Here is a 26,360-nt window from a genome sequence, read left to right on the forward strand (position 1 = left end):
ACGGGCTATTCATGCCCGTGCCACCTTTTGGGTGGCTTAATCTTCATCAATCAATCAATCAATCTTCCTTCTCCCGCAGACAGTCGACGGAGACATGCATCCTGAGCAACAGCAACGTTGGGCTCTCCGGAGGCCTGGTGGCCGCCAGGACCTGGGAGTACTACGAGATGAAGAACAAGACCATCGACTGTACTAAGATGTTCGTCTGTCAGGACAGCAAGTGCATCAACCACACTCAGGTGAGGCCAGGTACTGACATGCTAATTAACTGTAGCTAAATGAACGCAATTGACTGATTGCTTCTTGACACTGGCACCGTGTTAATGACTACCTGTTACCTAGCAGTAAATAGGTACCTGGGTGTTAGTCAGCTGTCACGGGCTGCTTCCTGGGGGTGGAGGCCAGGTCGAGGACCGGGCCGCGGGGACACTAAAGCCCCGAAATCATCTCAAGATAACCTGAATGTTTAGATTCGCATCACTAACAATTACTGCAGCCGAGACTATGTCAGTAGTATACTGACTCCTAAGTAATTCATTTATAAAAAAATGAAGCTAAAAAAACAAATTTAAATATTCCTAGGACTAGTATGGCACACATATGTACTATATTAGGCCTCAAATATCGGGTATTAGGCCTAGGAAGGTTAGCTTAGTTTAGTTTAATTTGTCTTTGCAACACAAGTGAAAAATAGTTTTCCAGTTTGTCCAACTCAATAGTGCCGATCTGTACTTACTAACTCCGTTGCACGTTGTTGTTGTTGTTTAAGATTCGCTACCTGGAACAAAAAGTTGCAAGTAGCACGGGCTATGGTGAGCCCGTAGTGGCGTTGTACGTCGGTATATATACTATGGTCCTCATCGTTACTGTAAGTACTACCAAAACAGGAGGCTGGGCTGCACTGTAGGGGAAATCAGAGGAAATATAGACCTTTTTCTTCGGTTCCAATCAGTATATATTTAGTGTGATGTTGACTGGAGACCCACCAGTGACGCCCTTGTGTTGACCCCCAGCGGTGTTGACCCCCAGCGGTGTTGACCCCCAGCGGTGTTGACCCCCCTTGTGTTGACCCCCTTGTATTGACCCCCCTTGTGTTGACCCCCAGCGGTGTTGACCCCCCCTTGTGTTGACCCCCAGCGGTATTGACCCCCCTTGTGTTGACCCCCTTGTATTGACCCCCCTTGTGTTGACCCCCAGCGGTGTTGACCCCCCCTTGTGTTGACCCCCAGCGGTATTGACCCCCCCTTGTGTTGACCCCCTTGTATTGACCCCCCTTGTGTTGACCCCCAGCGGTATTGACCCCCCCTTGTGTTGACCCCCTTGTATTGACCCCCCTTGTGTTGACCCCCAGCGGTGTTGACCCCCCCTTGTGTTGACCCCCAGCGGTATTGACACCCCCTTGTGTTGACCCCCTTGTATTGACCCCCCTTGTGTTGACCCCCAGCGGTATTGACACCCCCTTGTGTTGACCCCCTTGTATTGACCCCCCTTGTGTTGACCCCCTTGTGTTGACCCCAGCGGTGTGACGGCCGTCGGGACTGTAAGGAGAACGAGGACGAGCTCGAGTGCGACAACCAGGTCAACTTCGAGGTCAGACTCGTCAACGGTTCGTCCGATAACGAAGGCCGCGTTGAAGTCAAAGGTAAGGTCATGGGTCACTGCCGTTTATTCCAAGACCGTATTTTGTACTATATGGGGTCCTGTAGCACAATGGTCTACGTCCTCCACCTACAATCGAGGAATCCGCGTTCAATTTCCAAGCAGGACAGAAACGTTTAGGCAAATTTCCTTTCCCCTAAATAGGTACCAGAGAGTTAGGCAACTATTGTGGGTTGCATCCAGTGGCGGGGGAAGAGGGACCTCGATAATCCTAAGTACATCTTGGTAATAAGTGTTATTCCAGGGGCCAGATTCACGAAAGCACTTACGCAAGCACTTACGAACCTGTCCATCTTTTCTCAATCTTTGGCGGCTTTGTTTACAATTATTAAACAGTTAATGAGCTCCGAAGCACCAGGAGGCTGTTTATAAGAATAACAACAGTTGATTGGCAAGTTTTCATGCTTGTAAACTGTTTAATAAATGTAACCAAAGCCGTCAAAGATTGAGGAAAGATGTACACGTTCGTAAGTGCTTTCGTGAATCTGGCCCCAGATCTTGGCCCCAGATCCTGCCCGAAACGCTTTGCGTAATAGTGGCTTTAGGCATTGTATGTACTAGCTCTATCTATAAAGCCAACAATCTTTGTAAAATCTCTTTATGTATGTACCTTACCTAAATAAAATTATTATTATTATTATTATTATTATTATTATTATTATTATTATTATTATTATTATTATATAATATATATTTAACTGTGACCCTGAGTGAGGTAATTACTGAGGTTAACTAGATTGGCTTGTGTGCTGGTCGTGGCTGGCCTATGCTTATCCTTGGTGACCCACTGTCACCCTACAGAGCTTATATGTTGATTCGGATTTCCGGCAGTGTTCGGTCGGTGGGGTCCTGTGTGTGATGACATGTGGGGTGTGCCAGACGGGGACGTAGTGTGCCAACAGCTGGGCTTCGTAAAGGGTGCCAAGGAAGTCTTCATCAACTCATAGTGAGTTTACTGTTGAGTTCTGTCATTGTCCATAATTTATTTGGTACGTCATTTTTTTTTTTTTTAGTCAAGAACTTTTTCAACTTATTCTTTGGTAAAATTCACATTACAGAAAGAATTTGCTATGAACTAATTCATAAAAATGTTCTGAATCGCAAATACTGTTTTTAGTATTCAGGTTAATGTATTCCTTCCCCCCCCGTCCCATCCCAAATCCTTATCCTGACCCCTTCCAAGTGCTATATAGTCGTAATGGCTTGGCGCTCTCCCCTGATAATTCCCTTCATTCCATAACTTTAAATACCCCTAAAACCACCTGATCAAACTGATACAATTACTGAGTTTTAAATGCTTCTTTTGCAGCTTTACACTACATTTTCATGTCCCTGTGATAGTCTCACTTAATTGAAGTGTTACCTAAGCCTCTTGTAACCCTGTCTTGACCTTCCGCTCCCACAGTTTCGGGTCTGGCAACGGTCAGTACCTCATGGATGATCTCAACTGCCACGGTAACGAGAAATCTCTCGCTGACTGCGACTTTGGTGGCTGGGGAGTACACGACTGTCAGCCCTCAGAGGTACGTCCCAATCTGGCAACTCCCTCCAGACGCCTCAATGTTTCACTGACTAGTTAACTGGTTCGACGGATGGTTGACTTACCGAGCTATTGTGTAGTGACTGTAGTTACTGTGAGGACTGTGATTTGACTGAATATTTGTTTGGTGTTGTTGGTTTTCCAGGCTGCGGGGGTGCGTTGCTTCCAGTCTGAAGAGTCGTGCGGGAGGGAGCAATGGAAGTGTGGCAACGGACGGTGTGTGGGGCTCAGGTTCCTCTGTGACACCGTCGACGACTGCCAGGACAACTCCGATGAGAACCGCACCATGTGTAAGGTATAACCCGGGCAGGGGGTCCTCCCTCTCAGTCAACCACAGCAACCCATTCGTCGCTACAGTGGTGTAAAAAAGTGGGAGATCGTGGTGGTCGACGGGCTGGGATGGGAGGGGGTGGTGGTCGACGGGCTGGGATGGGAGGGGGTGGTGGTCGACGGGCTGGGATGGGAGGGGGTGGTGGTCGACGGGCAGGGATGGGAGGGTGTGGTGTTCGACGGGCAGGGATGGGAGGGGGTGGTGGTCGACGGGCTGGGATGGGAGGGGGTGGTGGTCGACGGGCAGGGATGGGAGGGGGTGGTGGTCGACGGGCAGGGATGGGAGGGGGTGGTGGTCGACGGGCAGGGATGGGAGGGGGTGGTGGTCGACCGGCTGGGATGGGAGAGTGCGTATAATCACCTATTTACTGCTAGGTGAACGGAAATTCTTGTCCACCTGACACTAGGTAAACGCATTAAGTGAAAGGAAACGTGCCCAACCTTTTCCGTCTCTTCCAGGATTCTTGATTATAAGGTGAAAACTAACCCGAAACGCTTTGCGTAATAGTGGCTTTAGGCATTGTATGTACTAGCTCTATCTATAAATCCATCAATCTTTGTAATATCTCTTGTATGTATGTACCTTATCTAAATAAACATTTATTTATTTATTTAACCCAACTGTACTACCGAGAACCCGAATACAAAAATTTTAGTGCACAAAATTCATATATATAATATATATGAATTTATATTAATCTATCAAAATCATATATATATATATATATATATATATATATATATATATATATATATATATATATATATATATATATGTCGTACCTAGTAGCCAGAACTCACTTTTCAGCCTACAATGCAAGGCCCGATTTGCCTAATAAGCCAAGTTTTCATGAATTAATATATTTTCTCTAAATTTTTTCTTATGAAATGATAAAGCAACCCATTTCATTATGTAAGAGGTCAATTTTTTTTTATTGGAGTTAAAATTAACGTAGATATATGACCGAACCTAACCAACCCTACCTAACCTAACCTAACCTATCTTTATAGGTTAGGTTAGGTTAGGTAGCCGAAAAAGTTAGGTTAGGTTAGGTTAGGTAGGTTAGGTAGTCGAAAAGCAATTAATTCATGAAAACTTGGCTTATTAGGCAAATTGGGCCTTGCATAGTAGGCTGAGAAGTGCGTTCTGGCTACTAGGTACGACATATATATATATATATATATATATATATATATATATATATATATATATATATATATATATATATATATATATATATATATATATATATATATATATATATATATATATATATATATATATATATATATATATATAATACTACGAAAAACTGTTATTCCATAACAATTTTTGTTTGAAATATTTAATATTTCTGGGAAAATCAGCTTGCTAGGAAATTCTTACTATTCGGTACACAATGGTATTCATTGTTCTATTACTTCAAACTGATATAAAAAACGATAGTAAATATGGACGTGAATGTACGGGGACTACTCTAAAATAAATCCTTCTGTAATATAATTAAAACATTACAAATTAATTATGTTACTGTAAATAATAATATTATGTTACTGTAAATAATAATATTATTATTTACAAACGGAAAAATTTAGAGTAGTCCCAGTACATACACGCTCATGTTTACTAGCGTTTTCTACATCACTTTGGAGGAAAAGAAAACCGCCTCCAATGAAGGCACTGACATCAACAGATCCCATTTCTTTCTTTCTTTCTATATAAATTCGATATTCAATATATATCGGTATATGCCCTCTGTCACTGTAGACAAAATTGAATGGTGGCAAACCAACTAAATGGCTTTACCATTTGACACGTGAAATGCCATCGGCATAGAACAAATGGAGGGACCTTTGTCAAGCCGCGGGCTTCCTGTTCTCGTCGAGGCCACTAGAGATATAGCGGCCCTCAGATAAATTCAGGTAAATGTGTTCTAGAATCTGGGTCATACTTCTAGCAATGACTATTTTTTGAAGCAATAGGTACATCCAGAAGTTTTTAATGGTCTCCCATGACACGATTATTATCTTCCGTTCTTTCATAACAGAAAACGGTTTGCACGACAAATTAAAGGAAATCGTATTTGTAATATGTGCACTATTGGTGACCTTTTTTGTGAAGAATTACCACAGTTTGGACTCGAATCAAATCCCTGGGGACCTGAAAGGGTTCTCTACAACATATTGACAACGTTGGATTGATTTAGATCGTGAGTAGTGAAAATATGCCCAAAACGCTGCGCGTACTAGTGGCTTTACAAGACTGTAATTACCATATTATGTATTCTCACATTCCCAATGTACATTCTTGTATATGCATAAATAAATAAATAAATAAATATGTTCCTAGATCCTCACCCGAGCAAGGCAGAATACCTCGGCTAGTATTAAATATTTTTGAGGTTAAAGTTGAAATTTATATTTCCAATTTTGACCGTATTAGATCTCTCGCGTCGCCGTGGACCCATTATATACTTGGATTATATATTGATGTTATATGCTGTTTCACCGTAGCCTATCATATTAATTTCTGTCTTGTCCACCTGGCACTAGGCGCCGGTGGAGGTACGCCTTGCAGGTGGAGGAGACGCTGGAAGAGACCTCCAGTCCAGCCAGGGACGAGTAGAGGTGCGCTACCTGGGCGTCTGGGGCACCGTCTGCGATGATGACTTCGGTCTGGAAGAGGGACACGTGAGTATAGCCAGTCTTGCCTCCAATATTCACTTCGGTCTGGAAGAGGGACACGTGAGTATAGCCAGTCTTGCCTCCAATATTCACTTCGGTTTGGAAGAGGGACACGTGTGTATAGCCAGTCTTGCCTCCAATATTCACTTCGGTCTGGAAGAGGGACACGTGAGTATAGCCAGTCTTGCCTCCAATATTCACTTCGGTTTGGAAGAGGGACACGTGAGTATAGCCAGTCTTGCCTCCAATATTCACTTCGGTCTGGAAGAGGGACACGTGAGTATAGCCAGTCTTGCCTCCAATATTCACTTCGGTTTGGAAGAGGGACACGTGAGTATAGCCAGTCTTGCCTCCAATATTCACTTCGGTTTGGAAGAGGGACACGTGAGTATAGCCAGTCTTGCCTCCAATATTCACTTCGGTCTGGAAGAGGGACACGTAAGTATAGCCAGTCTTGCCTCCAATATTCACTTCGGTCTGGAAGAGGGACACGTGAGTGTAGCCAGTCTTGCCTCCAATATTCACTTCGGTCTGGAAGAGGGACACGTAAGTATAGCCAGTCTTGCCTCCAATATTCACTTCGGTCTGGAGGAAGGATGCGTATTTGCACCCGATCTTGAGTCCAATACTTACTGTTATAGTGTACTCTAGTGTGTCTGCTTCTGTACAGCCCGTCCTCTTAAAATTAAAGTACTGTTTGGTCGACAGTACCAATATGGGGTGATGGACCACCAGAAAGTTCACTTTTGTATTTTTGAATGTATCATGGAGGAAAAAAATAGGTCCGGAGTAAGCACATTAGATAACCGACGGTTAGAAAAACGGGATCCAAGAACTAACAGGTCGATCCTACAGGCACCGCGCACAAACACTCACGCACGCAAACCTAAGTCTATGTTTGCGTGCGTGTTTGTCTATGGAGACACTCTAAAACGGAGTCGTCCGTTTTAGAGTCCGTCTCTACCCACCCTTGCGTCAGAGCAGCCTCCCCCCTGCAGGTACTCTGCCGGATGATGGGGTGGGAAAGGTCTTCGCACATTTTCAAGAACAACACCTTTGGAGCAGGCACGGGCATGGTGTGGCTGGATGATGTGCGCTGCCTGGGCTACGAGGCCTCCGTCGCCGACTGCCAGCACCTGCCGTGGGGCCAGACCAACTGCGACCACACCGAGGACGTCGGCCTCCGCTGCTCCAACATATCAGGGGTACGTCTAACACCTATTTTAAAAGCACACGGGATAGAATGCAGAAAAGCTGTAAACGCTGGGTTAGGGGTTTGGCTGAAGTAGAAGACAGAGGGATTTGGATGAGGTAGGTGTCCGAGTTCTTTCTTTAGCTAGGTCTACATTTATTCGGGTGTTTCAGAGGGAAGAACCAGATGAGTACGTAACCTTATCGCCTGAGAAGGAGGTGCTGCCGGAGACGTGTGGGCGGCGGGCGGTGGAGGACGTCCCTCCTACTCTCACCCTAGAGAGCCCGAAGGTGGTCAGCGGCCACACGCCCCCAGCAGGAGCTCATCCCTGGATGGTGAGTAACAGCAGCAGCCTGGCGGTGTTCACCATCGTCACCACCTCGTCAAATTTGTATATAAAAACTAATGTTGTTAATATACATATTATATATAATTCTTACGGCAGGTGGCTATCAACCTGCGGACGAAGTCTGGCCCGTCGCAGTGGTGTGGAGGAGCCGTGTTGACGGAAGACTACGTCCTCACAGCCGCCCACTGCGTCTTCAAGTACCCGGCCTCCACCTACCTCCTCAAGATAGGAGACTACAACACTCTCGTAAGGATGGGTCCGGCAGAGGGCGGGCATATGTTGCGTGTTGTTTCGTGTGCGTGCATGTTTATTTTTGTGGAGGGGAACTTTTGTGAGTGTTTTCGTTTTTATATGTGCTTATTTATATTCAGTGGGATTGAAGGATTTTGATTTAAGACATTTTTAATTCCGTGATTCCTTTATTCCCCTGTGTACGCTCCATTTTCTTTTCTTACTACCTCATTTTCTTTAATCCCCCCCTTTTTTGTAGTGACTTTCTCCTACTATTTCTCCCTATCTGTAACTTCTTCCTCCATTCTTAACCCTGCCTCCTTCCTCACTCTCACAGGAGAAGGAAGAGGAGGAACAGGAGTTCCGGGTCTCAACAGTCCTCCTGCACCCGGAGTTCGACAAGGGCCCCTACCTTAACAACGACGTTGCTCTCCTGAAGGTCATGAGGAAGAACGGAATGGGCATCAGGTGAGTTACTCACGCTATTCCACCACTGAACCCTTCCAGCTGCCTAGTTCCTCACCCTCTTTCAGCGCACCACAAAACCTCTAGCGGCACAGGTTTGAGGTTCTGATATATATATATGTGTTTAACACATATGTAACTTACCTGCTAGGAGTAAAACATGATGCAGTGCAAGGATTTCAAATATTTGTTTATTCGTAACGAGATGTTTTGCATTTCATGTAGCTTGAGTTTAGATTTATCTCTAAATGATTAAATTTTCGTCACAGTCTAAGATGTAATGCTCAAGTGTATTGTCTCTGTCTTTATCCACAGACTTTATACTTTACTTCATCTAGATCCCTGTATAAGCCGAACTGTCAGAGACTTGTGACCAAGTCTTATTCGAGCTGTGACAACGTCTGCTAGTCTGCTGATTTTGTTACTTGTCCCATACACGTGTTTTGACATATCTCATTCTGATACACAATGGACCTGCTAGTTCAAGATGGCACTAATCTACTTTTTTCGAGTTCATATATAAGAGTTTTCGTCTAATGACACTTTTAAGGGATCTATTTGATAACTCAAGATTACGTTCAACATTGTTTTGATTTATTGGAAGCTTACCAAGGGCGTCAACTTTAACATGTTCCTACAATCCAATTTGAGAGGGAATCCACAACATTTTGACTCTGATCCCCTTATTGTCGACCCATGTAAACGCCAGTGTATGGGCCTCGCAGCGAGCCAATATTATTATTTTGAGGGGAATTTACTAGGGCTATTATTAATACGTTTCAAAATGGTCAAGGCATTAAATTCCTTATTTTCACCCTCATCAGATTTGGCAGGTTTGTGCAGCCTGTGTGTCTGATCGCTCCCAGATGGAAGTACCCTCCGTACCTCAACTGTACCGTGGCGGGCTGGGGCAGCCTGGGCATCACCGAGGGTACGTACCCTACATTTTCTCAGAATCATATCAAGTGGTAATTCTCTCCCCTCCCACCACCCCCACTCCTCCCATCCTCCATGTTTTGGTGCCATGATGGGTAGGTACCTCCCTATTGTTCCAGTACGTGGCTTAGTAGGTACATCCCTGTTGTACCACGCTAAGTATGTACCGTTAAGTTGTACCTATGTAGGTACCTCAGTTCATCCAGTACCATACCATCATCAGTACCTTCAGGTGCTCCGTTGCATTAAGATTATGATTTTCAACAGCAATACCAACCCGTTCTCCTGCAGGATATTCCAAGGTGCTGCAGTCAGCCCTTCTACCCATCCAGCCGGAGACGACGTGCTCGGCTGACTACGTCTACGGCCCGACGCGCCTCACGCAGGGCATGTACTGCGCCGGCTACCTGGAAGGGGGTATCGACACCTGTCAGGGCGACTCCGGCGGCCCAATGGTCTGCTACGTCGACGGTGAGCCCTGCACTGGTGTGTGTGTGTGTGTGTGTGTGTGTGTGTGTGTGTGTGTGTGTGTGTGTGTGTGTGTGTGTGTGTGTGTGTGTGTGTGTGTGTGTACTCACCTAGTTGTGTTTGCGGGGGTTGAGCTCTGGCTCTTTGGTCCCGCCTCTCAACCGTCAATCAACAGGTGTACAGATTCCTGAGCCTATTGGGCTCTATCATATCTACACTTGAAACTGTGTATGGAGTCAGCCTCCACCACATCACTTCCTAATGCATTCCATTAGGAATGCATTAGGTTAGTGTGTGTGTGTGTGTGTTAGTGTGTGTGTGTGTGTGTGTGTGTGTGTGTGTGTGTGTGTGTGTGTGTGTGTGTGTGTGTGTGTTAGTGTTAGTGTGTGTGTGTGTGTGTGTGTGTGTGTGTGTGTGTGTGTGTTAGTGTGTGTTAGTGTGTGTGTGTGTGTGTGTGTGTGTGTGTTAGTGTGTGTGTGTTAGTGTGTGTGTGTGTGTGTGTGTGTGTGTGTGTGTGTGTTAGTGTGTGTGTGTTAGTGTGTGTGTGTTAGTGTGTGTGTGTTAGTGTGTGTGTGTTAGTGTGTGTGTGTTAGTGTGTGTGTGTTAGTGTGTGTGTGTGTGTGTGTGTGTGTGTGTGTGTGTGTGTGTGTGTGTGTGTGTGTGTGTGTGTGTGTGTGTGTGTGTGTGTGTGTGTGTACCCACACTTACATAGAAATATGTAAATCTTGGCTGTACTGGTGATGAATAACGTTCCAGCAAGCAAAATACAGTTTATACTGCCAGGCAAGCAGGCCTCGTACACTGAACTACTCGCTAGTGTACTAGTACACTAGTAGCAGTGTACCAAACATCTCACGTTCTCTCCCACTTCCATGTACGACTAACCATCCGGTGAGATTCGTATATTATATGAGCGTATAACCTGCTCTTCACGTATACACTGCAATCCCATCGTATGGATACCATTCCTTTCCCCCCGTCCCATCCCAAATCCTTATCCTGACCCCTTCCCAGTGCTATATAGTCGTAATGGCTTGGCGCGTTCCCCTGATAACTCCCCCAACCCATCTAAGGTTGTAAATACAACATATAACACACCTGACTTTCACTGATCTGTTCCCACAGAGCGCTACACAGCGGTGGGCATCACAAGCTGGGGGCACGGCTGTGCTAGGCCCAATAAGCCTGGCGTCTACACTAAGCTTACAAGATATCTTCAATGGATCTACTCCAGCTTGGGCTGACTCCTGACCTCCCATGGATCTACTCCAGCTTGGGCTGACTCCTGACTTCTCGTGAACCTACTCCAGCTTGGGCTGACTCCTGACCTCCCATGGATCTACTCCAGCTTGGGCTGACTCCTGACTTCTCGTGAACCTACTCCAGTTTGGGCTGACTCCTGACTTCTCGTGAATCTACTCCAGCTTGGGCTGACTCCTGACTTCTCGTGAATCTACTCCAGCTTGGGCTGACTTGTGTCTATCAGCCGAGTCGATATACTGCTAGATCTTTCGCCGAACAGTGAATCTACTTCATCTACCGGCCAATATACCTCGACTAGACTAGCACACAGGTCTACTAGTCCATGGTCTTCGGCGTGGCGTGGGTCTAGTGGACCAAGGGGCAGTCGGGTCTAAAACTTGTACCAGAATGTAAATTTCGTCATTGTGACGTCACACACACGTCGTGTACACGTATATAAAACACACTGTTGACCAAACCACACGCTAGAAGGTGAAGGGACGACGGCATTTCGGTCCGTCCTGGACCATTCTCAAGTCGATTGTCTTGAGAATGGTCCAGGACGGACCGAAACGTCGTCGTCCCTACACTTTCTAGTGTGTGGATTGGTCAACATACTTCAGCCACGTTATTGTGACTCCTCGCCTGTATAACACACAATGTTTTATCTTTTATGTTCGTATGGTTAGCTTAGGTTTTGGGTTAGGCCAGATTAAATTGGGTTTGGTTAGGTTAAACTGGGTTGGGTTAGGTTAGGTTAGGTTTGGTATGTTAACAACAAAATTAGCAATGACATATTTACAAAGGGATGTAAATTTTTACAGGTTTTAGACCCGACTCTTAACAGGACCATTGTAGAAAACCCCGTAAATGATCACGTTGCTGGAGCCTCTCGGGCAGTGCCAACACCAACAACCTGCTAGAACACACAACCAATAGAACAAGAGAACACAATGACTATTTTGCAGTGTCATACTTTATGCTAATTAAGTGTACATATAAAACAGGTCTTTTTTTCCCCTTTGAGTCTTCACCGGCGCTCTTCTCTAAATAATATCCAGGAACGAATTTTGTATTAACAAAATATTACTCAATTGTTAATCCACTTGTATTTTTAACTAACTGATGTTAACAAATATTTTCCAAGGTACAAGCCTATTGTATGAGTTAATACAATCACATGTAAAATAAATTATATAAAACTAATAGATTGAGTTTGAACCTCAGCCTCCCTTTAATGTAACAATCTTTTGAACATGAAACGAATATTGAAATATTAGTTGAAGACGGACTGTACTCACCTAGTTGTGCTTGCGGGGGTTGACCTTTGGCTCTTTGGTCCCGCCTCTCAACTGTCAATCAACTGGTGTGCAGATTCCTGAGCCTACTGGGCTCTATCATATCTACATTTGAAACTGTGTATGGAGTCAGCCTCCACCAACATCATTGCCTAATGCATTCCATTTACTAACTACTCTGACACTGAAAAAGTTTTTTCTAATGTCTCTGTGGCTCATTTGGGTACTCAGCTTCCACCTGTGTCCCCTTGTTCGTGTTCCGCCCGTGCTAATGAGTTTGTCTTTGTCCACCCTGTCAATTCCTGTGTGTGTGAGGCAACTGTGTGAGGCAGAAGAAGAAGAAGGAACTTAGATGATGTAAGAGCTAGAAGTAACTGAGAAGTAGAATGAACTACACTATAAGAAAATATGTGATAGAGGAAGAAATGGAACTGGAATATATTAAATAAAATGGAGATAACAACTGCAATAATTGGGCAGAGAAACTAAAAAAATATATTATTAAAAATTAAATAAACCAGCAATTTGGAGCAAAACTAGTATGAGATAAACTAGAAGGTTAACTAAACTAGAAGGAGCTGGAGCAAACTAGAACATTTAATAAACTAGTATCAACTAGAAGAATCTACAAGGAACAGAAAAATAAAAGCAAGAAAGAACTAGAGAAGAAATTACTCAGGAGAAACTAAAATGAACTAAAATAGGAAACTAGAATGAACTAAAATAGGAAACTAGAATGAACTAAAATAGGAAGAATGAAAAAACTAGAAGAATCTAGAAGGAACAGAAAAATAAAAGCAAAAAAGAACTAGAGAAGAAATTACTCAGGAGAAACTAGAATGAACTAAAATAGGAAACTGTGCAACAAGGATCTAGTCTAATCTAGAAGGAGAAAAGTTGCAGCTTGGAATAACCTTGAGATATAAAAAAACGTAACAAAATCAACTCAGCTTGAAGGAGCAAGATGCAACACGGAAGTAGACAACACAAAGGTCTTAAGTTGTAAAAGATAAACTGGACTAAGCTGCTGGAGCCAGTAGCAGCAGGTCGGAGCGTCATAAGGAGTGCCCAGTTTACCACACAACTGGTATAGCAGCTTAAGTGTCTACTCGCCTAATTGTACTCATCTAATTGTGCGTGCAGGGGTTGAGCCTCGGCTTATTTATCCCGCCTTTCAACCATCTATCAACAGGTGTACAGGTTCCTGAGCCTATTGGGCTCTATCATTACTACATTTGAAGCTGTGTATGGGGTCAGCCTCCACCACATCACTGCCTAGTGCATTCCATTTGTTAACTATTCTGACACTGAAAAATTTCTTTCTAATATATCTATGGCTCATTTGGCACCCATCCTCCTGTTTTGGTAGTACTTATTACAGTAACGATAAGGACCATAGTATATATACCGACCTACAACGAAATTAGAAAGTTGAAATTTGAACTATTGAGTTGAACAAACAGGAATTTTTTTTGTGTTGCTTTGAAAAACTAAACTAACTTCCCTAGGCCTAATACACGATATCCGAGTCCTAATATAGTACACATGTGTGCTATACTAGGCCTAGGAATATTTAAGTTTGCTTTTTAGCTTCATTTATAATAAAATAATTCCTTACTAGTCAGTATACTACTATTTAAAAGCTAAGAACGTACGAATTCGTGGCTATTGATGATCGTCACTATGGGTACTGAGTTTCCACCTGTGTACCTTTGTACGAGTTCCACCCGTGTTAAATAGTCTGATTTATCTCTTCCATTAATTCCTCTGACAATTTTGTATGTGGTAGTCATGTCTCCCCTAACTCTTCTGTCTTTCAGCAATAAGAGGTTTAAATCACGTAGACCTAGTTGTACTTGCGGGGGATGGGACACGGCTCTCGGGTTCCGCCTCCAGGGTACTGTATTATTAGTGGCTTCATGTGATGTACAATGTTTACGATTTTTCCAATGTTACACCTATCAATTGTATCGTTATATATATATAAATATATATATAATATTATTATACGCAAAGAAATCACAATAGCGTGGTATATATAAATGATTCAGTCAATTGGAACAATGAGACTCGCAACAGTCATTTAGGAATCTGGTTTAAGTATTGTGTCTGGACAAAACAGGGGATTGGATGAGTACACTGGCACACTTACCTCGATTTCGGGCGAGAGATGTGTTCATGTCGACCAGATGTCGACCTGGCGGAGGCCTGGTCGACGACTGGGCCACGGCGACGCTAAGCCCCGAAATCAAATCATCTCAAGGTAAGGTGTTATTAAACGCCTCGTATACCCTTAATGCCAGGTTTGTTAATATGTATCAGCTGACATTAAACGTAATTGATTGGTCAGTTCTCCAGCTGAACTGGCAATGTGATTGGCCATGGGATGGGCGGTAAAATGTTACCTTCGCTTTTGGTGAAACTTTTACTGCCCTTTGCTGAACAGGCAGGTGAACAACGACCTTAAGATTTGAACACGAGTATGATATACTCTTTCAGTACCAGTTCAGATAGCGCAAAGATATGATAAGTATAAGACTTAATGGCTCAATAACGCCAACTAGGGAACTAGAGGAGACTAGTGACATCTAGCGGTGAGAGGTCTAACCATATCCCTGCAATAAGGCATTATATGACAGGGAGGGGCAATACAGTGCTAGAAGATTCGCCCCTGATATTTCAAATTTCCTTGGAGATTGAGTCGACTTTACACCATGACTCTACAACAACTGAACACTTCCTGGCGTTCGTCAACTTCCCTCTTCAGCGTAAGGACACAGATCTCTAACGGACTAACAAAAAAAAATCCATAAAATAATCATGTTCACAACACATGATTTAAAATGTTCATTCGCAGTTGTGTATTCCTCTACTGCTGTTTCAACCACATAAACTACGACGTACACAATGAACTACAATTACTAGCACTACAACACTGTGATGGAAAACTTCCTAATGGAATGCACTAGGAAGTGATGTGGTGGAGGCTGACTCCATACACAGTTTCAAGTGTAGATATGATAGAGCCCAGTAGGCTCAGGAATCTGTACACCTGTTGATTGACAGTTGAGAGGCGGGACCAAAGAGCCAGAGCTCAACCCCTGCAAACACAACTAGGTGAGTACTGTGCAAGTAATTAGGCGAGTTAGGTGAGTACACACTAACCAACAACCACAACAAATACGGCTTATCCGATTCGCCCGAAACGCTATGCGTACTACCCGCCAAACACACACCGAAACTACGACGTTGGTACAACGTTCGAACAAGTTTGAACACCTCCTAACCAGTTATAACAACCAATATAGCAAGTTGTAACAACGTTCTAATACGTCATAAACACGTTAAGCCAAGATGTAACAACTTTATTACAAGTTGTAACAAGCGGAAAATAGAGACAGTTTCGGTTTGTGTTTCCAGGGTAGTGACTTTAGGTATTGTATGTACTATCTCTATCCTTAAACCCAACATTATGTATGTAACTCAATGTATGTACCTTTACCTGAATAAATAATCTAAATACCGTCTTTGACTTCAGCAGCAACAACATCGACAAAGACAGTGACAAGCACAATTGTTAAAGCAGCCGCTACTGCTCAAGTTTTTATGAGAGTGATAGAGAGTAGATAATTGACTCAAGGTGAACATATCATATAGTTGTTGACATCAGTGTGGATGGTAGTTATACTGAGTGTGACGTTTCTGGCATTGAACACACTGATTGTACTCAGTGTGTAGCGATGAACACATTGATTGTACCCCAGTGTGAAGCGATGAACACACTGATTGTACCCACTGTGAAGCGATGAACACACTGATTGTACCCCAGTGTGAAGCGATGAACACGCTGATTGTACCCACTGTGAAGCGATGAACACACTGATTGTACCCAATGTGAAGCGATGAACACGCTGATTGTACCCAATGTGAAGCGATGAACACACTGATTGTACCCAGTGTGAAGCGATGAACACGCTGATTGTACCCAGTGTGACGCTACACGTCACACTGGGTAGTCAAGTGTGTTACTGGGTACACACACTAATTGTTCTTATTGTGACAATCAGAGTGTACCCAGTGTTCCTCGTTCCTTTAGGAGCGCGGAACAATCTGATTGTACCATGTCTCTGATTGCATCGTTCTTCAACGCTGTGTGGTGAACACTATATGTTTATAATGATCTGTTCTCTGTACAATGTGTGATGTATTCCCGGTGTATAATGTAGAATATGTGTTGTATTCCGTGTGTATAATGGAGAATATTTCATGTATTCCCTTTGTATAATGTAGAATATGTAATGTATTCCCTTCGTATAATGAAGAATGCGATGTATTCCAGGTGTATAATATAGAATATTTGATGTATTCAGCGTGGATAATGCAGAATATTTAATGTATTCCGTACTCACCTAGTTGTACCTGCGGGGGTTGAGCTCTAGCTCTTTGGTCCCGCTTCTCAACAGTTAATCAACTGATGTACATATTCTGAGCCTATTGGGCTCTATCATACATACATTTCAAACTGTGTATGGAGTCAGCCTTCACCACATCACTTCCTAATGCATTCCATTTGTTAACTACCCTGACACTGAAAAATTCTTACTAATGTCTCTATGGCTAAATTGGGTACTCAGTTTCCACCTGTGTACTCTTGTTCGAGTACAACCCGTGTTAAGTAGTCTGTCTTTATCCTGTCATTTCCCCCCCCCCCCCCCCGAGTATTTTGTACATGGTAATCATGTCTTTCCTAAGTCTCCTGTCTTCCTGTCAAACACCACTGAAATTATCGACAGATTCAGCGACGGTAAAACGCTTTTTGCAGGGATATCCCTGCGCGGGCCCCAAGCCTCTGGCTGACCCACTAAGTTTTGCTCGTTTCTGTTTAACTTAGGCGGTGTATATGAGTATTTATGGCTTGTATGCTTGCTTCAGTGTCTAACAATTTTTATCTGTTCTGCTAAATCTCTGTTGCAGTCTTATTTAGTTAGTAACTGTGCACTGTATTAGATACTGTTCCAGTGGTGTGTCGGGCATTTCTCCACAGTGCTGGCATTTCCTCTCATCTTCTGGAACCTGTAAGTCTATTTTCCATATACATATCGGTATCCAAGGCTGATGGGGTGTAAGTGGACTTCTGTTGTTTTACAGAAGTTGTTTTACTTCTGTTGTTCCATTTTATCAAAATAAGTAGTTCGTAGTTGGTAGAATTCTTGTACCAACCCGCAGGTCCTGATATTGCAACTGCTGTGTTGTGGTCACTGTGGTCACTGTAACGCTATCTGCAGTGTTCTATCTCTTAATTATTATCTTAATCTATGCTAGACTCTGTGTTATGTAAATGTCTACATTTCCTCTCTTAATTGCAAGTTTTGCAGTTTCATCTGCAATGTCATTCCCTAGTATTCCTACATGAGTGGCACCCGGTTGGTAAGTATCCGACGACCTTAATCTTGGAGTGTCTGCATTAATGCTATGACATTTGTGGCGAGATGGATGTTGCCACATAAGTGTTCTTGTTGCAAGGTTTGGACAGTAGAAGATTAGAGATCTGCAAAGTACTTCATATCAAACGAACTCAACCAACTACCAAAAGCCAGTTACATGCTACCACATGCAGGCGACGAGTCACAATAACGTGGCTAAAGTATATTGACCAGACCACACACTTAGAAGGTGAAGGGACGACGACGTTTCGGTCCATCCTGGACCATTCTCAATTGACTAGAGAATGGTCCAGGACGGACCGAAACGTCGTCTTCCCATCACCTTCTAGTGTGTGGTCTGGTCAACATGCTACCACCTTCAAGACCAAGACTGCACATCCAGCACACAGCCCCATGTGAAGCCAGGTATGGCATGTGCCGCTTCCTCACTTCTCTCACCCACTTCCACTCTGCTCTGAATATGTTGTCAGGATCAAAGAAACGCATCTCTTTGTATCAGGCGATAATACAACTATGAAAAAGAACTCTGCAGAGTTATTTTTTCTACTTCCTTCTCGAGTGAAGATAAGAAATATAGAGGATTCGTGATAGAATCCTTGATTTCACTCTTTGTCATATTCAATAACATGACTACAAGAAAGACTGCTTCAGGGCGTATACTTGGACATACTCAGGGTGCAGGTTCGAATCCTCACCATTTATTCTACTGCTTTTCTCACTGATATTTCTATATATATATATATATATATATATATATATATATATATATATATATATATGTATATATATATATATATATATATATATATATATATATATATATATATATATATATTGCCAATCAGACAGGTCAAGGACGAGTCCGCGTGTGTGGACCCGTCTGGCTTCACCCCAGACTAGAGGGGATCTGATCTTACTCTCACCTAGTACACCCCATTCTTAATGCCATGACCAATCCTTCAAAACTGTGAGTGTTATTCAAATAAAGCTGCCGTCTTCTAGACGTCCTGAGCCTCGGCCACGAGAGGTGTCGGGCTGGTTGCTTAGGTTCGAAACAATTCTGGCTGGGCAAAACCATTGCATTTTTTTTACGGATTGTCCAGTCGCTAAGAGGTGCGTCTCCACCACACACACTGAGGAACTTCACCTTGAGGAACCTTGTCACGGCTCCCAACAGATGGCGCAGGAAGGCTCCTACGACGTGTTTGCTGGACTCCTTCACCTTCCCAGCTAATGTTATTTTTACGCTGCAAAAACGTTCAGTTTTTACGTTGTAATAACACATTGTTACTACGCAGTGTGTACGTCATGTGGTTGCTAGGATTCTGAAGGCGTTCGGACTTGAAATAGTGTGATGTAACATTTAATTATCAATGGCTCTTAAATTTATTTGTTGGCTTTAAATAGCTTGATACTGACTCCGTATCTCATTGGCTCTGTGTTCCTTGATACTAGCTCTGTGTTCCTTGATACTAGCTCTGTGTTCCTTGATACTGGCTCTGTGTTTTTTTATACTGGCTCTGTGTTCCTTGATACTGGCTCTGTGTTTTTTTATACTGGCTCTGTGTTCCTTGATACTGGCTCTGTGTTTTTTATACTGGCTCTGTGTTCCTTGATACTGCCTCTGTGTTTCTTGATACTGGCTCTATGTTCCTTGATACTGGCTCTGTGTATCTTGATACTGGCTCTGTGTTCCTTGATACTGGCTGTGTTCCTTGATACTGGCTCTGTGTTCCTTGATACTGGCTCTGTGTTCCTTGATACTAGCTCTGTGTTCCTTGATACTGGCTCTGTGTTCCTTGATACTAGCTCTGTGTTCCTTGATACTAGCTCTGTGTTCCTTGATACTGGCTCTGTGTTCCTTGATACTAGCTCTGTGTTCCTTGATACTAGCTCTGTGTTCCTTGATACTGGCTCTGTGTACACCAGAGGAACTATGCGACACCTAAGAGCTGTAGGCTGTGGGGGAGGGGGGGGGGGGGGGGGAGAGCGGCCCCAGGGGGTGTCTGTGGAGGTAGCAACAGCAGCTCTTTGATCCGCCTTCAACCAGTTCTGTCGAGGGTGTGTGCTTGGCCTCTCCTCCTGTCCACACATGGGTCCTGTACATACCTGGGTCCTGTCCACACCTGGGTCCTGTCCACACCTGGGTCCTGTCCACACCTGGGTCCTGTACACACCTGGGTCTTGCCCCACAACCATACAAACCTCATTCCAATTCCTAACCCTTACATATACTCCTCCATTATATGTACGTACACAACACGTACCCATGTTAAGCCTACAGCTGTACCTTACACGTACCCATGCTCCACCCACACGTACCCATGATCCACCCACACGTACCCATGCTCCACCCACACGTACCCATGATCCACCCACACGTACCCATGATCCACCCACACCTGTATGAAACATGTGCGGTTGCAATCTTGGCGTATACCTTTGCATGCGTGAACTGGAGTATTGTGCTGCCATAGCCACCCGAAGAGGATAGTTATGATAACAACGAGCATAATGTTAACAGGATCTGACGTAGTCGACTGAGAAGTCGTGGACAAGATGGGAAACCGTAGCACAAGAGGTCACGGCTGGAAACTGGATGTTCAATAAGTATAAAATAACAATGAACACGCGGAAAAAAGTGTTATTATATTAACTGACCTGGAAAGGTTAGGGGCCCAGGGACTGACGCTCAACCCAGCACTCATTCAAACACATTCTCATTAACACACACTCATTGACAAATTCACAAACACATTCCCATTCACAAAAACATTCAAATACGTACTCATTCACGACCATATACCCATTCACAAACATGCCCTCATTCCATATCAGATTATCTATTCATTCATAAATCCAAATGAATTAACGTACTCCCCCGTGCGTAAGTTCCCCCCCCCCCCCTTCCCCCCATAGTAAACACTCCACCAACCTCAGCAACGTGAAGTGTTTACTTTGGAGATCTTGGTCAACATTCTCAACTGCGCGTTGAAACTTCCCTTCACGGTCTTGGTACTCCACATTCTTCCTTTCCCGTCTTTGGAATGATGTACTTGATGTCCGAGTCTTCTTCTTTGATGAATATTCTTATTTGTTGACCTTTAAAAGCCTGTATCTACTGCCTGACTCTTTCCCAGTTATCGTTATTCTTATTTTGTTGGTTTTTAAAAGCGTGCAGTTATTGCTTTATCTTTTTATCGAAATTCTTACTTGTGACCTCTGAAAGAGTGATCAACACCTGCTGTACTATATTATTTTGTTCCCAACAGCTTTCATGTGTTATATCGCGCCATACTTATAAACACCTGATGTGCTGTGTCGACGGTGTGCGGGACAGCCTATGTTCACAGGTTTGATCAAAGGTTGAAAAACATGTTTGTCTAAGCAAGCGGACTATTTAATAGATTGCTTCCTTTCCAACTTTCCTTTAAGTTCCCCATTGCGTTAATGAGCCGTACTGAACCAAATTGTCCTAGTCTAAGAAACATTTTACATCAAGACATAATTAACGAAGCACTAACACGGGAAGTGATGTGGTGGAGGCTGACTCCATACACAGTTTCAAATGTAGATATGATATAGCTCGAGAAGCTCATGAATCTGTACACCAGTTGATTGACGGTTGAGAGGCGGGACCAAAGAGCCAGAGCTCAACCCCCGCAAACACAACTAGGTGAGGAAAAGAAGGGAATTATCAGGGGGAAAGCGCTAAGCTATTACTAATAGCACTTGGAAGGGGTCAGGATAATGATTTGGGATGGGACGGGGGAAAGGAATGGTGCCCAACCACTTGGACGGTCGGGGATTGAGCACCGACCTGTATGAAGCGAGACCGTCGCTCTACCGTCCAGCCCAAGTAGTTGGACCACAATTAGGTGAGTAAATGTTTGAGCATTAACACCATCACTCGCCGCTGCCTGGAACTCCGCCTGACTTTGAGTTCCAGGCTGTGGGAACCCCCCCCCCCCTGGAACCCGAGGTTCTAGACAAGACTGGAATATAATTCAACTATCGAGAACAGGAAGTGTGCACTAAGACTTATATCGAGCTGATAAGTCTTAGTTCTTCAAGTAAGCCTTAGTACGCCTCCTAATGTGTCAATTACTGGCCTTCCCCCTGCCCATGGATGCCCTCAACAGTTACCCAACTGCTGTATAAGATGAACAGAGGCATCAGGTGTTTCGAAAAGTGCCCAATCATTTCAAATTCGCCCGGGGATTGAGCCATCTAGTTGTATGTCGAGAGCGTAGACCGCTGAACTATAGGAACCATCGCCATTCTCCCGTTCAGCCGCGACTTTCCAGAGTTGACAGGACCTTTGACGCCTTATGGGTGTAGATGTCCTATCTACACCCAGGGCGTGCCTGGGCGTAGATGGTCTTCCAGCAGGTTCCCTGTGGTCCCTCAAGAGTCCGTCCCTCGCCTCCCAGGGGAGGGTGGGAGGGACTGTGGGTTGCCAAGCATCTATCTGCCTCACAGATGCTTGGTACCAGATGAGCTGCTTCACCAACTCGTGATGGCGAGTCGTACCTCGTGATGGCGAGTCGTAACTTATGATAGTGAGTCGTAACTTATGATAGTGAGTCGTAACTCATGATGCCGAGTCGTATCTGGAGCCAGCGACTCGTAGGGTGTTGCCGGAAAGCAGCTACACCACCTCAGGGAATTCAAGAGAGCAGACCTCTGGTGTCCAGGTCTGGGAGGTACTTGACATGCAAGGCAGCGAGAGAAACATTTTAACATTGTTCTTGTCCGAACAGTTAGCGGCCAACTGTGTTCATGAATAACATGACAAGTGTTATACAAAACTTAAAACCAACGTAGGATAAGCGGGAGTCCCTTGGGCAGAGTGCCAGGAGTGCCAGAGTTTATAACAATAACGTAGCACTACCCAACATATCTAACCTAAAACAACCTATACATACAATTCTAACGTAATAACTGAGCTGCGATCGAGACGCTCGTCTCACGATGTGACCGTACCCTTGAACGAGCAGCCTGGAAGATCGCTCGTCCCGACCCGGCAACATACGACCCATTGTGCCAACAGCGTGCCCCATGCTGTTGGCACAATGGGTCGTATGTTGCCGGGTTGTTGGCATGATGGGGCATGTAACTGGTCGTCACTGTGCAAATGACCCAATCATTCCACCGCCCCATCTCCCCCCTGACCCCCTCCCACGCCTTGTGCTTGACAAAGGAGCCAGGAGGCAAGAAAGAAAGGGAAGAGAAGAACAGAGAAGGAGGGGGTGGCGGAGCGTGGGGAAAGATGGCGGGAGGCGGGGGGAAAAGGCGGGAAAAAGTGACGTGAAGGTCGTCCGGCTATCAACCTGTTTCCATTGTCCTTGGCTGGTTTGTGGCCTGTGTTTAATTTGTAAAGATTTCCAGCAATGGCCATCACAGCCTGGCAGACCTGATACCATCACCAGGATCCCCTTCCCTCTGGAAGGTTCCTGTCTCTTCGTCCTGGACTCTTGGTACTCACCATCCCTGAGTCCTGGAATCTTGGTACTCACCATCCCTAAGTCCTGGAATCTTGGTACTCACCATCCCTGAGTCCTGGACTCTTCGTACTCACCATCCCTGAGTCCTGGACTCTTGGTACTCACCATCCTGAGTCCTGGACTCTTGGTACTCACCATCCCTGAGTGAGAGAGGGCGTCCTGGATTCTTGGTAGCATTCCTGAGTGGTGGGTATGACTTTGGGACCCCTCGTACTCATCTCTGAATGCAGTGATGTTATGTACTAGATGTACTATGAATCCGGTGACATTCATTGTTGGTAACTCACCTGTTGAATGGGGGGGGGGGGCATCTTAGACTGATACTCATCCCAGTGTGGGACGGGTATCTAGTTCCGGAGCTGAAATACCCATCACTGGGTACATCGCCAACGGCTGTTACGCGCGCGCGACCGCTACGCTGGGACTTCCCAGCGCAGGGTGAGCGCCCGCGAGAGAGTAAAGGGGCAGCCTGTTGGCCTTGACAGTGGAAACTGTTGGGCACGGGGCAATGGCCGCCCATCACAGAAAACGCGAATTGTATACCATATTGCGTTTTTCACGCTAACGTCTTTCTTCCTTATCTATTATCCTTTTATATATATTATTACGTTTATATATATTATACGTCTTTCTTCCTTATCTATTATCCTTATCCAAATAATGATCATTATTATTAATATTCACAAAGATATCACACTAATGTGAGATATATATATATATATATATATCAACTTGAGCAATGAGGTGATTCGAACCCGCGATCAAAGAACTCCCAGCCGAGCATGTTACCCCTGCGCCACGACATGATATAAGTTATACAACCTGGGATTCCACTGAATGCACAGCTAGAAGGCTTGAAGCTTCTACTGCAGCCAGTCCATGTTTAACATATAACCCCAGATCCACGCTAGAGTAGGTGAAGCAGTTCGTTAGCTTCACCAGAAGCTGACGAACTTGTATACAATTCTATATATATATATATATTCTATATAACTTCTGTACAACCAGAATCCCCAGGTTGTATAACATGTCGTGGTGCAGGGGGTAAAGTAGGAGTTCCTTGATCGCTGCTCATATTATTAGTATGGTGTTTAATGAACTCTTTCTGTTTCTCGTGCTCTGTTGTAGTCACAGGAGGCCATGTGGAGCCCCCATGTTGTACACGAACTTTAGTTGTAACAGAGGGAATTTGGGCATCCCCATTTCTGGCGTGATCTGTTAGGTGATCTAACAGACCCAGGTCTGTTAGACTGTATTAATGACAGGCCTTCGTTTAAAGTGACGTCTGGAAATGAGGTTCCACTACCACCAATATCACAACACATAGAGAAATCACATTAACGTCATATATCAATGAACAAATCCAACGGGAGCCTTGCTGAGGGTTCGAACCTATGCTATAGTCGACTGTAGAGTATATCGCTGTTGGTATATATGCTTGTGGTTTATGGAGGCATCTCAGTAACCAATTTTGCTATTGCGAAACGACCCATTTCAGAGCAATTAATGTGTTGGTAAAACAAAGAGATTTACCACCTCTTTAACACTACCACGACCGAGGAGGCCTGGTCGACGACCGGGCCGCGGGGACGCTAAGCCCCGGAAGCACCTCAAGTAACCTCATGGTAACCACTTCCGCCACCGCCACTACCGAAGTAACTCTGTATAACCTGCAAGGGCAAGGTCCTGGTGGGTCAACGCCCCCTGCTGCAGTGTAGGATGTATATACGTTTATTCCCAGTTGCAGATATGCCGGCAGACATACCAAGTAGCAGACAAGTTCACATGAATATCGCCCCATCTCCCCTGTCCTTTCTCTACAGTGCATACTTGATCTTCTCTCTCCTCTCTTCTCTCTCACTCCTCTCTTCTCTCTCACTCCTCTCTTCTCTCTCACTCCTCATTCTTCTGTCGTCTTATTTCTTTCTACTATACCGTCTTTCCCTCCTGCTCCTTCTACCATTACATTCTCTCACCTGCCATCTTAACCTTCTCTCATCCTCGTGCGGTCTTCCCTCCTACCATCTCTGCCTCCTCCTCCTCCTCCTCTTGCTGCATCCTCTCTACCTCCAACACCGGTTGACAGTAACAATGCAACCCAAAATCCTCCCCCCCTCCCCCCCACAACACTATCCTTCGCCTCCCCTCTCTCCTTTTGTACCTGTTCCACCTCCCCTCCCCTCCACCCCCCATCATTCCCATCCTTATCCGAACCCCCTAAACCCACCTCTTCCCAAACGAGTTTGGTTTCCTCTCGGCTATCACCCTTCCCCTCCTCCCCTCCCTCTTCTCTCTCTCCCCCTCCCTTCCGCTCCCTCTTCTCTCCCCCTCCCCTCCTTCTTCTCTCCCCCTCCCTCTTCCCCCTTCCATTCCCCCCGACCCTTACCAGCCTTTTAGGTGCTGATGCTCATCTATCAAGGCTTAAGGGTCAACACACAGGCAGCATTAACCATGCAAAATGCAAGATCACTGTTGGTTCTGCTATATTACTTCAACTGATACAGCCTACGAAATACTGCAGCTGATGATACTACTACTACTGCTACTACTACTACTACTACTACTACTACTACTACTACTACTACTACTACTACTACTACTACTACTACTACTACTGCTACTACTACCACAACTACCACCACCACCACCACTACTGACTGTTGTTTCTGTACCCATAATACTAAGTATCATTTATTCCCGACAAAGGTTTGAACAATACCATTATTAATAATATAATTAGCGGTGGTAGTAGTGGTAGATGTAGAACCAGCCGAGGTATAAGTAGTAGTAGTAGTAACAATGGTAGAGATAGTAGCATCTGTAATATTATTATTATTTTATTTTGCAATTTGTGTTACTAAACATATCCTACCAATTTGCATGTTTATCTATTCAATCAAGGGTGTGTGTGTGTGTGTGTGTGTGTGTGTGTGTGTGTGTGTGTGTGTGTGTGTGTGTGTGTGTGTGTGTGTGTGTGTGTGTGGGGCGGGGAAGGTGGTAGTAGGGAGGCTAGG

At 44.5% G+C, this 26,360-nt stretch overlaps 1 protein-coding gene across 3 annotated transcripts in view; it reads left to right on the forward strand.

Moving 5' to 3' along the window:
* Positions 1–12,303, forward strand: part of LOC123770744 (uncharacterized) — a 45,212-nt gene extending 32,909 nt beyond the window's left edge. For all 3 annotated transcript variants that reach the window (XM_045762900.2, XM_045762899.2, XM_045762901.2), the window contains exons 19-31: positions 80–239; positions 1,519–1,642; positions 2,491–2,605; positions 3,065–3,182; positions 3,345–3,494; positions 6,083–6,220; positions 7,213–7,419; positions 7,580–7,741; positions 7,852–8,001; positions 8,324–8,454; positions 9,276–9,382; positions 9,679–9,858; positions 10,981–12,303. In XM_045762900.2, the coding sequence (XP_045618856.2) occupies positions 80–239; positions 1,519–1,642; positions 2,491–2,605; positions 3,065–3,182; positions 3,345–3,494; positions 6,083–6,220; positions 7,213–7,419; positions 7,580–7,741; positions 7,852–8,001; positions 8,324–8,454; positions 9,276–9,382; positions 9,679–9,858; positions 10,981–11,099 (1,861 nt within the window). In that variant the 3' untranslated portion in view covers positions 11,100–12,303. The remainder of the gene's footprint in view (positions 1–79; positions 240–1,518; positions 1,643–2,490; positions 2,606–3,064; positions 3,183–3,344; positions 3,495–6,082; positions 6,221–7,212; positions 7,420–7,579; positions 7,742–7,851; positions 8,002–8,323; positions 8,455–9,275; positions 9,383–9,678; positions 9,859–10,980) is intronic.
* Positions 12,304–26,360: the final 14,057 nt, after the last annotated feature.

Source organism: Procambarus clarkii, chromosome 56 (genome assembly GCF_040958095.1).
Source record: "Procambarus clarkii isolate CNS0578487 chromosome 56, FALCON_Pclarkii_2.0, whole genome shotgun sequence".
NCBI lineage: Eukaryota > Metazoa > Arthropoda > Malacostraca > Decapoda > Cambaridae > Procambarus > Procambarus clarkii.